The sequence below is a fragment of the Brachionichthys hirsutus genome, chromosome 1, assembly GCF_040956055.1.
Source record: "Brachionichthys hirsutus isolate HB-005 chromosome 1, CSIRO-AGI_Bhir_v1, whole genome shotgun sequence".
Lineage (NCBI taxonomy): Eukaryota > Metazoa > Chordata > Actinopteri > Lophiiformes > Brachionichthyidae > Brachionichthys > Brachionichthys hirsutus.
The window spans coordinates 9,646,708-9,659,711 of NC_090897.1; the positions used below are offsets into that span (position 1 = coordinate 9,646,708).

At 44.3% G+C, this 13,004-nt stretch overlaps 1 protein-coding gene across 1 annotated transcript; it reads right to left on the reverse strand.

Moving 5' to 3' along the window:
• Positions 1-2,768: 2,768 nt before the first annotated feature.
• Positions 2,769-10,540, reverse strand: jph3a (junctophilin 3a). Its single transcript, XM_068760339.1, has 5 exons — positions 10,159-10,540; positions 6,965-7,754; positions 5,814-5,938; positions 3,898-5,144; positions 2,769-2,849 (listed from the first exon to the last, which is right to left on the reverse strand). Exons 1-5 carry the CDS (start codon positions 10,538-10,540, stop codon positions 2,769-2,771), a joined length of 2,625 nt encoding a protein of 874 aa, XP_068616440.1.
• Positions 10,541-13,004: the final 2,464 nt, after the last annotated feature.

The following is a 13,004-nucleotide window of genomic DNA, read 5'->3' on the forward strand; positions in this document are numbered from 1 at the left end:
ACTAGATGCGCTCCGAGTGTAGCGACAAACCGCTGTTTGCGTCAACTTCACAGTCATTAAGCCGAACACAAAGGCCAACGCCAACCAAGGTCTGAGTAAATGTAGCTTATCACTACGACGGTAGGGGGCAGTGTTTCGTTCCTTCAAATCTATAAAGACAGAATACCCGCAGAGCTCGTGATACCACGCAACTAAAACCATCATGAGGATAAGCGCTCATGTTTAGTGAAATAAAATAAACCAAAATTCTAAATTTCAATTCTGTTACTGATGTTAGTCCGGGATGCAACCAAAAGTCTTAAAAAATACTGAAGTATCAAGAGCAAATGGCGTGCTTCCTATAAAAAGTCCTCATTTTCACAAGGTGCGTTAAAGGAACAGTTCACCCACTGCAAAGATTCCGCCGCTATCTCGTCACTCCCACGCCAGTGGTGAGTTGTGTGAAGTGTCTTAGTCTGCAAAACATTTCTGGAGCTTCACAGCAAAACACTGCCCCAATCTTCAAAATAATAATAATGATGATGATGCATTGGTTTTATAAAGCGCTTTTCAAGGCACCCAAAGATGCTGCAGGGGAGCGTTCAGATTAATGCGCTTATGTCAGGAATGTTAAACAGAGCAGTTGTGATTGAACAATTATTGTTATAAACTTGTCTATTATTTGCACGATGCATAGTCTTGCTTCTTCTTTCCCTTTTTTGTTGAGTGGAGCAGTATTCCAAACCAAATTTCCCTCTGGAATCAATAAAAGCATTCTGATTCTAAATTCTCTACCATAAGCATTTTTTTTTAAAGAAGTTATTATTGTAGCCAGCTGCCCTCACATCTACACACACGAGATCATCCAAGATCAGACAACCAAGGCATGATGCCGTCAAGTTATTTGTCCAATCAGTACACTCTTTTATGTGTTGAGGCTCACAGAGGGAGGGGTCTGTTCTGTCCCATCCATCCATACCCGGGGTATGCAGCACGAACTGGGAAGTGTTGCCGGGTAGAGGGACTTCTGGAATACCCAGCTGAGCCTGATACCACAGTGGCCCAATAACAGATAAGAGGAAAAATGCTGAATCACTGCCTCAAATGAAGTGAAACAGTAAGAAACAGTAAAGCAGAAATAACCACACCAAACTTTCATTTCAAACAGTTCATTATTTTCTCCACGTTAACTTCGAAACAACCTCATAAACCAAAGAGTAAGAAAGAGCATGCTCAGGCATGCAATGATGTCACAACATGATGATGCCACTGGGTGCGGAGTATAAAACATACAGTAGCAGAGAGCTTCTTTATAATATCATTCATGAACTCAGGACATTTCAGTTTCCACTGAGATTTAAAAGCGAGCGTTTATTTTACACTGCTCTCCATGTCTCACGTAGCCTTGTGTTGCTGGATAAAAGAGACGAGAGGAGGGAGAAACTCACACCAGATTGAGCAGGCTGCACAAACATGCTGAAAAGAAATCTCATCTGGCCAAAAAAGTGTCTGGAAATGACACCGTAGAAACCCCATTTTTCCCTTTATGACTGATCCAACCGGGGTGGGTGGAGAGAGAGAGAGAGAGAGAGAGAACAGTGCATGCCATTTCAGGGTGAAAGAGAGGACTGTGGGGGAGGATGGGGGGGATGCTGGGTCACCGTTCTTAATTCTGGAGGTTACTCATCTCATCTTAGAATAGTGTTTTATCCCGGGGCGTTAAATAAACTTGATAAATGAATAAATACGAGGCACTCAGCATTCTATCTGTCTTGCAGGCTGCAAAAAGTAACAAACTTGAATAATTATAACACATACACATACATATATAGTAGAATCAGTGTTTATAACATAACAGTCTCAAGGCTGTACAAAGGGGCAAGGCTGGATCCTCCTCTGTGTGTCAGCAGTGAAATGTGGACGTTTTTCCACCTGTGATTGTGGCAACAATAAATCCAAGAAGTTCTTTGAGATTTAGGCATATCTGCCTTTGCCTGGGTCCAGACTGAAGATGGATTCAGTCTGATATCAGGCAACAACGACGTTAAATTCAAACTGATTTTGACTTTGCCAAAGAGTGCTGACTCACAAATCTCTGCCGAGAGGAAGAAATAACCGGCGTGAGTGCGTACAAATGTGGACAGAAACAGTGATGTTAAAGGGATATAAAATGCACTTTTAAAACCCCACACAGCCTCATGCAATGGTTGTGTGTGTTTGTGTAGTTTGTGGTGGAAAAGAAAAAGACAAGAATGACGGAGCCCTTTAAAATGGATCTAATCTTGCAGCATAGTTCTGTATGTAGCGCATAGTGCCAAGCGGCAGATGGGCCTAAAAGGCAAAAGGAGCTATTATCTGTGGGGTTTAGGATGGAGTGTGTGCGCCATGCTGTTAGTTAGCATGTTGCTCATGATAACAGGAAACATGGGTCGCTATATTCTTGTTCAGTATGATGAAAAAATGGACAAAACTGCCTGTGCCATCTCCAGCCCACTTAGCTGATGGACAGCCATGCACGTGTGTCCCAGGACTAGTTTCAAGCCACACGCCTCACTCTCCTACTTCCTTTTCTGTGGTTGCAAGTTCAACATAAGAATTTGAAAAGGGAAGAAGTCTTCAGAAATCCTCAAATGCCGAAAAGACCAGTAGCAACGATAAAAAGGCTCTGCCATGTCGGTCACTTGGGCTGTGGGCTCCAGTCGAATAGGCAGAATGTCCATCTCAGAGGGTAGTAATATATAATATACTGCAGTTATCAATAAGTCTCAGCAGGTCATACTTATATAAGCTTAAATAAAGAAGTGAATGAAAAGAATGGCTACTCCGATATTGAGTAAAATGACCATAACCACCAGGATAGAGCTGGAGCCCTAAAATGGAAGGAGAGAAACAGTTATTCCAGATATCAACAGTTTACCGATAAATAACAAAACTCATCGTCAGTTTAGGAACTGACACCGTCACAGTCAGGAAACGAAAATGCTAAATAGCTCAAATATTTGCTAAAACTAGATGACATAATGGTTCCGACAGGCTATGTGCTATAGAGCATTAATTAATAACTATGCACATTTCCATCGCTGCATTTTTATGCCGCAAGTTTCTACTCCCTGTTTACCACGATAAACACAGGATTCTGAAATCATTTTTTTTGTGAGTAGCAAAAGTCCTCAAGAACTCGTTTAGCAGCACATGAGCTCTTTCCTGCAATCACATTTGTCTTGGATTTTTGTCTTGGCCATTTAATTTGCCCATTATTAAAATTAGAACAAGAAAGGTATATTGTCTCATGGTCATTTTAACATAAAGCTATAAATGTTGACGCAACTTTTATGAAAATGTTTTATTCCTGATTTATTGAAACGTTTCTTTTATCTTTTGGCATGGCTCACTGAACTTTTAAAGTAAGAACAGAACAGAATAATTTTAATCAATCTGAATAAGGTTACGACTTTGAAGAAGGAAAATCTTGGCTGATTGTTACATTGTTACATCACCATAAATTTTCTTTTTAATTACTGTGTATTTATAACTGTTTGTCTCATGCCGGTGTGGGAGCTGCTGACTGTACAGTAATAATAATGCTTGATTTAAGATTGGCCATCGGTATAAACAAGTGAGCCCAGGCTCCCCTAGGCCCACCCACCGGACCTCAGAACACTGGTGGTGGATAAACGACAAAACAAACCAGCAGCTAATTAGATAAGATGAGAATTGAGAGCAGAGCATCAATTATCTGTGTGAAATTCACGATTAAATTGTCCCATCCCGTTTATTTAATCCAGATAAATTGTGAAGTTGTGGCTTTGTGAGAGCAACTCTTATTGGCACTTAAGTGAATAAACTTGGTGGAGATAAAAATGTTAGAATTACAGAATCCTTGCATATACAAAGTAGTTTTACAGAGACTGGACTCACTGAGTTTGATTTGAGAGTGAGAGGCTCTCCTTCCTGCTCCAGATTGATGGGCTGAGACTTTAGCGGTGGGGAGAGGGTGACGTCCCTGTGCAGCGGCCACTCCTCTAACTCAGCCCCCACATTCAGGCTGTCCAGCATCTGCACAGAGTCCATGGATCCTTCTCTGACCGGCCAAAGGCCTCTGGATCTCAGCCGGTTGTTCTTGAGGCCCGGGGAGTCCTGGCCCAGCCCCCGAGACATCTGCGAGTCTGGACATTGAAGCCTCATGTCCACCGTATAGTCATTCATACGTTCCTCGTCCTGCTCTGTGAGGCGAGAGTGGGCAGGGCTCCACCTATGGGTGCGTTCAGGAGTCCAGCCCCCAGTGAGGCCATCCAGCCTTTGGTCGATCGCAGCGTGCTCATTTAGCCTGTGGTTGGAGGGGTTGTGCTGCTTTGGATGGTGATTGGAGTAGACGTGCTCTCGAGGGTTGTAACTGGAGGAGACGTGGTCCTTTGCATTGTGATTGGCGGAGATATAGTCTTGGAACTTATGATTGGAAGAAGCATGCTCAGAAGTCTTGTGATTGGACATGCTATGTCCCAAGGCCTTGTGATTGGATAGAATGTGCACCTGCGGCTTGTAGTTGGAAGAGGCGTGCTCACAGGTCTTGTGATTGATGGAAGAATGATTCCATGATTTGTGATTGGAGGACGGCTGCTCCCTTGATTTATGATTGGAAGAAACATGCTTGAAGGGCTTTTTGTTGGACAAGGAATGCTCCCACGTTTTGTAAGAGGAAGAGTGGTCCCAGGACTTGTGATTGGACACAGGTTTCTCTCGTGGTTTGTGGTTGGCTATCGGGGCTTGCTCATGACCGTTAATTTGAAACTCCTGCTCCTCGAGAAGGGAGGGTGTGGTCGAGCGGCTACTGCCTCCCCTGTCCGGATACACATCATCAGTCCAATCGTCAGCCTCCCCTCTTGGAATATCCATCACCCTCCCCTCCACCAGCACCTGGATCTCGGCCCCACCTTGATCGTCCACGGCACTCTGTCGCATGAAGCAAGCATTTCTGGGACGATGGGCATGCTTCGGAGGGCTACGGGGGGGCGAAGGGGGCACACTCAGCACGGGGCTGAGTTCAGGTGTTATTACAGGAGGTGTGGTGTCCGGCGTGCACAGCTCTGGACTGTCTGTTCCTGTCGAGATCACCTCATGGTCTTTGTCCTTGGCGTCTTGGTGCTTGGGCCTCTGACATTCCAGCCCTGTGAAAACAGTAGAAAAACGGCTCCGGTGAAGCGATGGGGCAACAACTCACAGTGACCTACAGTGTGTGTGTGTGTGTGTGTGAGTGTGTGTGTGTGTGTGTGTGTGTGTGTGTGTGTGTGTGTGTCAGGAGCACGCAGGGTAACAAACAAAGAAAACGTGCTGACAATCGCTGATTGGCATTAATGTAAACACTTAATCTTTTACAGAGTTGATCTAGTTTTCTGAAAACTCTTTACATGCTCTTAAGTGCATTTGAACTCTAAAGCACTTTGGCAGAGCAAAGGCATGGTCACCAAATACTGAACATGATGAGAATAGATTTATGTGCAACAGACCATAATAGAGCAGCCAACGGACATTTCTTTACCGGCGATGAAGTTGCTTTACTCTGAGCTGCCTGAAGCCATATTCAATAACAGCAGCTGGTTTGACCCTCGACATCTACTCCCACCTTTAGGGGTCATTTGTTTACCATCAGTAGTTTATTACTATCTTGCAGCAGACAACCACAAACAAACCAATAAACTAACAGACAAATGTAGGAGATCGCACGATCTGCTTAAACTCTTGTTGGTGAAGGAAAACAACATTCTGTGGTTGTCAGACATGTGCAGTTCATCAGAAACGGCATGCATTTAAAGTTTGTGCGTGTGTTATCTCCTCACCGTTTCCATAGATGTGAAAAGAGGGGGAGAGCTCTTTGGCAGCTGTCCGGGCCAGTCGACACTCCTCCGTGGCCTTCTGGGCCACTCTTTCAGCTGCCTCTGCCTTCCCTCGAGCGTGGCTCATCCTGAACAGGACAGGCGGAAACGCCGCGATTAAAAAAGGCTCCTTTTACTCGGGCCGTTCAAGGCAGGGCCGCTGTGCCTTTAATGCACTTCACCGTCCTGTATTCAACTTCTGAAAACATAACGGGGGGGTCATTGCTAATGAAGAAAGCCGCTGTAGAGAAGGGTATTCGTTGCTGCACTGCAGAGCGATCCCGGCTAAATAATTGATTCTGATGCTACGATTTGCTGTAATGTGAAGATAAAAGAAAAATCTGGCGTTTTATCCCTTTTAAAATCACAGCCAGGATAATTTTAAGTATTCAAGCTATATTATTCCATTAGAGTAGTGTCCAGCATTTATTTTATTAATTTAGTTTCTATTTCAGGAATTTATTTTTTGGTTCTGTCAAAATTGTGGAATGTTTACTTCCGCCAAGGCGAAGGTTTTGTAACTGCCGGTGTTGATTTGTTTGTTTGTCTGTCTGTTAGCAACATAACTCAAAAAGGTACAGACGGATCGTTATTCAGGATGCGTTGGGAATGTTACCAGGAACAGATTATTACATTTTGGTGATGATCCAGGAGAGATCCTGGATTCTGGATCACTATGAAATATTCGGTAACGTTGCAGTCAATGTAGCTTCAAAAAAAGTTTCTCAATATCTCGGTTGATTGAAAACTCCATTTATGTATTCAGAAATCTATTAAAATACACATAAACTCAGACTTTTCATGGTTGGTGTATGAAGATACCAAGAACAATTTAGAACTTTTTGATGATGATCCAGATCACCATGGAGACGGTGCAAATCTATGAGGGGATTGAGCTGCTTGGCGGAGGTCTGCGCTCTCTGAGCGCTTTTCTAGTTTGATAACTGTTTGCAAATGTCTTATTTTTAAGAAATACATTTTTAAATCATCGGTATGAATGTGAACATATTTAATCCAGATTATTTTACTAATCCAAGTCACCAAAATACAGATGGGGGGGGGGGGTGTTGGTTGATTTATAAAGGCACAATGACGACTCTTTCTGTAACTCTGACCTTGACGTGGCGATCTCTGCTTTCTGCTTAGCAATGTCTGCAGCCTTCTCAGCAGCCTCCACGGCCCGATCCACCTTCTCCCTCACTTTACTGGCCCGCAGTGGGATCAGGTTCTTTCTCTTCCCGCTCACCAACACATTCTGCTTGTACTTCCCTTCCTCCTTGCTACCATCATGGAAGGTGGTGCATCCATATCCATGCCTCTTGTTCCCGGCCCATTCGCCTTCATAATGCAGGCCGTCGGAGCGCCGGCTCACGCCCCAGCCGGCCCTTTGGTCGCTCCGCCACTCACCGGCATACACTTCTGTCACTGTGGCATCTACAGGAGCGCCCTGCTCATGCTCACCAGCATTGGAGTGGATGTCAGATGTAGCAGAGCTGATGGTGCTCATGCCAGCCTCGCTGCAGAAGGAGCTCTGTTTGCTGAGCTGGCTAGCTAAGGAGCTCTTGGACTCAGAGCGTCGCAGCTTCAGTCCACTCAGAATGGATTGGCGGAAGCGGCCTTTTCTCTTCCTCTGGCGTTCAGCTTCACTCAGAGATGTCAGAGCAAAGCCACCTCGTCCCACAGGGCTCCCGGCCAGCCCGGCCAGCCCGGCCCCCACCCCATCAGTCGGAGAGGGGATAGAACCATCCTCCAGCACAGCCGGAGGGCCGTGGCCGTGCTCAGAGCGAAGGGAGTTTATAGATGTTCGCAGAGGGAAAAGGATGATGGCCGCCATGCCGTATGGCACGCTCTGCCGCACACCGTAGCCATGACGCATTCCACCAAGCCACTGGCCCTGGTAGGTTCCTGAGAAGGGAATACAAGAAGGGCTTTACAGTTTCACTGTGATCCTACAACAATCAAAGAGCTCTGTCCAAAGACCAACGACTAAACATAAAAGGCGTTGAAAAGCAACAACAATCACAAACAATCTTTGGAAAACTGTAAAAACCAGGCCATGCTCAGGTAGCATCTTCTTGAAACACAAGAATAGTGCCGAGGTTGAAAAGAATTAATCATTTCCGCAAATCAATGGAAATCCCTGTAGTGAATATCTGAACCAGGAGCTGCTGCAGCAACAGCAATGGCTCTTTTCTTGGATAGTGATAAACAAAGAAGACTCGTTTTAGTCAGCATTCCGACTGACTGAAATGAGCTTCCTCTTTTTTGGCTGACTGAGGCTCACGGTTTCTTGACATTTGCTGGTAGCACCACATGCTGTTGTCCAACCAAATCTAGACTTACTGCACTGTGAACAAACCTGAAAAAAATGAAACGATTGTGCCAATACGGTCCTCTTTTTCTTGTCTTTGTTCTATTGTTCATGAAAAACAATATACAGACACAGAATGTGGTCGATATGAAACACAGCAATTCCTGCATCTAAATGTTCATGTGGTTTCTTCGCTGGTGTGAATTAAAAACTTCAAAATGAGTACAAAATGGAGGAATATGCTATGAAAACAAATCGGTATGTATCCAGAAAACAACATATGTCTTTTGTAAAAACCCTCCAACGGTGTGTATTTACGGAGTGAACCCGACGTCTGTTTGCCGTGCTGGGATTCGGTGAAGGAGACAGCGTGGGCGTGTAGAAAATAAACATACTACAGATGGTTTGTGTTCAGTGAGGGAGGAATACTTCAGAGTATTCATCGTGTGGTAGAAACATGACACTATAAACTGTTTGCCTTTATAATCCGAACTACGCTTTAGTTGACAGACATTAGCATGAAAGGCAGACGTTGAGACGGCATTTAGTGAATGTGGAGCTGTCTGTGGTGCTGAAATCAAACGGCTGGTCATAGTTACACAAATGGTATAGGTATACGTTTACGTTTATTGAGACCATGCATTTACTAAATATCGTTTTCCTGCTAGTGAGTTACCTTTTACATTTTACTCTCGAGTGAGAAGTTGTGATGACCTGTTGCTGTGTCTTTTGTGTCAAACCTGAATACACTATAACATTCTCTTCACTGCCCAAATGGACTGTTTGTAAAAAGGATGGTTATATTTTAGAAAAATTAGGAATTTGGACGAGACAGGCTGAGCCAAAATTGGGCTGAAATATACGAAAGCTGAACCAAGAAGCTCCAAGTCTCACGGTCGATGGTCGATTATATATTTTTATTTCTATATTAATGAGCCCGTGCCTTGGTGACAGATCTGTGTGTGCGTGGGAGAGCAGATTCACTGGGCTGTGGAAAATGTATCAGCTGGTGCGTGCTATATTCACCTGTGCTGGTTGCCACGTGAGCAGCAGAGAAGGGTGGAGCCAAAGGCGTGACGCATTTCTTTTTGTCACCCTCTTTCTTTCTTTTTTAAACCTAATAGCAGGTATGACGACGTAACCGTAACTGGTGCTTGGTGACAAGAGAAACCAGCTCCCGGTAAAACGACGTCGACCTCGCCTCCCTCCTGCAGAGAGCCAATCAGAGAACAGAAGAGCCAGCTCGTCTCTAGTGACATGCTGACCTGCAGTCTCCACGTTACCATGGTGACAGAGGAGAGAGAGGCGAAGGTGTTTTTTTTTTTTTTATCTCTCCATTCAGTGGCATGTAGTTGATTTGGATCACGTTTTAAACATGTTTTCTTGTGAGGTCTCCTGGAAGTTATTGAGTCTTTTTAGGGTATCAGCAGAAATGTTCTGACTCATTGTGGTCATTTTGTTTGGCCTCGAGCTTGTTTCCTCGTTTTCTAGTTCTCTTCTTAGTTTAGTTTAACATCATTGTGCTTGTCTGGTCTCTTCGTGTAATGGTTCTGTCTGTAAAGTTATTTATCGGTCCTCTCCAGCAGCTCCTTGTACTAGTTTTTTTTCTGTTTTGGATCTCCTTTGAAGCCATTTTCTGTATGGTTGCTTTTAGTCTCTTTATAGTTACTTTGCATCTTATTTACTGTAGTTATATACTGCTGGTGGAGTAGACCTCTCTGGTTGAAAGATTGCTGCCAGAAAAAAAAACCCTTTTAAAATATGATACTTACAATATATTCTACACTACATATTGCCATAGCAACTGGTGGATCCCAGGGGCGGTCTGCACCTGTCAGGGCAGTGCCTGTATGCCTGCTCGGTGGTCTATCGATACATATGGACGTGACCCACGGGTTATCTATCTAGCCTACATTAGCGATGTGTGTTATTCAGCGCAGTCAGGCCAGATCCTACTGGATCTCTAGAACTGCTAGAAATGATTGATTGCAGCCTTACCTCCATCGGAGTAGGTTTCTGTGCCGTATCCATCCTGTAGCCCATTGCTCCATGTCCCCTCATACCGGGCCCCACTGGCTGTGCTCTCCAACTGCCCATAGCGACCCTTGAACCCCTGTGTCCACTCCCCTCTGTACTCCCAGCGACCTTTGCTCTCCACTCCAATGCCGTGCCGCTTGCCCTGTGCCCAGGTGCCCTGGTAGTTGTTCCCGCTGGGCCACGTGTACACGCCGAGGACCTCGAAGCCATGACTCCAGGCACCAGCATACTCACCCTGACCCTGGGGCCCTGTGCAGACCCCCCGACCATGAGCCTTACCCTGTTCCCACCCCCCACAGTACGACCCCCCGTCATCAAAGTCAAACCTGCCTCCAGTGGACATGCATGAAACAGGTTTAGGCAAATCCTTAGAGCCTCAAGAAAAAGAAAAAAACAACGACCTGGTTCATTGAGAAGTAGCACAGAGGGAGGAGGCCTCGCCTGCTAGCATGGAGGTGCAGGCCCTCGACTCCTGTTCTTCTTTTATTTTGGGATATAAAGCACCAGGTCCTGATTTCAAAATCAACAATACGTGGCCAGAAGAGGATCACTTTACGATGGAGAAGCAGCCGAAGCCTCACGGGCATGCAGGCTCAGAGTTCTCCTCGTCTTCATCCACGTCCTCCTCCACCTTCCTGCCCCTCGCGGTCCCGCAGGTCGCCGGCCCGTCTGCTGCTCCAGACAACTAAGGCCTATGCTTTTCCAACACTCCCACAGGCCCACAGAGCGACGGCAGCGCTCAGTCAGTCAGACGCTGCAGCGTCCCCACATCATCACCGACAAACAGAGAGGGATCCAGGAACCAGAAGATGCTGCACCTGCACGCCATTAAAGAGGAGACAAGTCTCTTAGCAACAGCATGGCCTGGAAAGGAGCAATCCAGACTCAGAGCGATGCATCCATAACCACACACACCTTGTCAGGCATCACGTCGGGCGACCGTCTCTCGTTTCTGCTGGGGCGTAAAGATGAGGCTCTCTCCTCTCCTGAGGATGGAAAGAAAAGAAGAAGCGATCTTCTCCCTTTTCCTTTGTATCCTGGATTGTTGTATCCCAGTTCCACCAAGTCATCTGTCCTATCTTGTTTTTCGGCCTGGCTCGTTCTCTTTCTATCTCTCTCTCTCTCTCTCTAAAATCTGCTCATTACAGGACTGTTCCACCCCAGCCAATACCCCTCCCCCACATACACACACTCCTTCTCTCTGCTCTTAAAGCGATAGAAGCTGAATGATGGTGTGAATAGCTGCATGCACTGAGCTCACTGTTCCCTTCGGGGATACGAACCTGCTTTTCTTAATTATCCAGCCTCATTTCACTTTCTTCCTCTCACACTGAAATCCGATCTGTCAGCAATCGGTTTCCCTGACAACTGGCTGTTAGTGAGCTCATTGATCCTCTGCCAGCCTCTCCCAATTTGTTGTTTTAGTCTCATCGGTGAGTAAATAAACTACGTGAAGACCCTTTCCTTCATTAAACAGGCATAGACCAGTACAGTGGTAAAATATCACCACAAGCTGATCACAGGTTAATCGTAATTATATGAGGAGTGTGTTTCCAATCAATAACTGGAGCATCGTGGTGCTGGAAATGTTTCCGCCGCTGAGCAAACCATCTGCTGTTTGTGTGGTGACCAGAAAACGGTGGCATAGAAAATAATGCTGGTTTAATTAATAACTAAACAGTACCTGAACTGATAAACCTGTGGTTGTCATGTAATGCACAGCGACGGTCACTTTATTAGAACAAATATTAATACATAAAAAAGAAATATGTGTAGGTGTCTGTGTGGACTTTTTAAAAATTGATTAAATTAGACCCAAATGCACATTTCATGTTATTACCAGAAATTAAAAGTTTTATGAAAATAGCTCAGTAATTTATTCTTACTGGTAATTGATACAAAGAACATAATAAAAATTCCATCAATCAGATTTTTTTTAGCGGTGATAACAAAAGTTGAAATTATTGAATTACTTTGAAGAAATTAATCTGATGAAGCTTGACAACAAATTTTAGTTTTAAAATACATTTTTTATATATTTCAGATATAGGCTTAATTAAATTGAAACCTTTCAACAAGGCAAGGAAATGAAACTGACCACAACATAGTTCAACAAAAACTATTTCTAAAATAAAAATGACAGATTTTACTCCAGCTTATGAACAAACAAAAGAAATGTGAATATTTATAATTATGCTGCCTATTTTCCGTTTTTCTTTCTTTTGTTAGGGTTTACAGGCTCCTATTTTGTTTTCTTTGTTTAATGATTATCTTATAGTGATCATATTACACAGAGGTAATATTTTAAATTAACATTTTACCTACAAATACAATTCCAGTCATTTTGCACTGCTTTCCATTCCACTATTTGCAAGTCAAGTTTATTTATCCACAAAGGGAAACTGAATCAAAGATGTAATTTAGCTCCATCTGTAAATGAATTAATATATGCATCCATTCAGATTACTCTGCATGGGCTAATCCACTCGAGTTCTTATGGTTTGTTGGGCATCTTTCCATGCCAACATTCTGTAATGCACAACTTCTACTTGTTCGAGCTCTTTTTCCACCCGTGTGTATAATTAAAGAGGGCAGGCGGGCGTCTTGCTTTGCACCTAGCATGTGTTAAAAGTGAAAGAAAGCTGTGCCACAATGTGGTGAGCTGCTGCCTGTGTAATATTTACCATATTTGGTCCTACTCTCTCACGTCCTTCCTTCATCTGAAGGAATCTGCAGACAATTTATGAGACACATACTTAACATGCAGGTGGGACTCGAGCCAACACACTCGTCTTTAGATTACATCT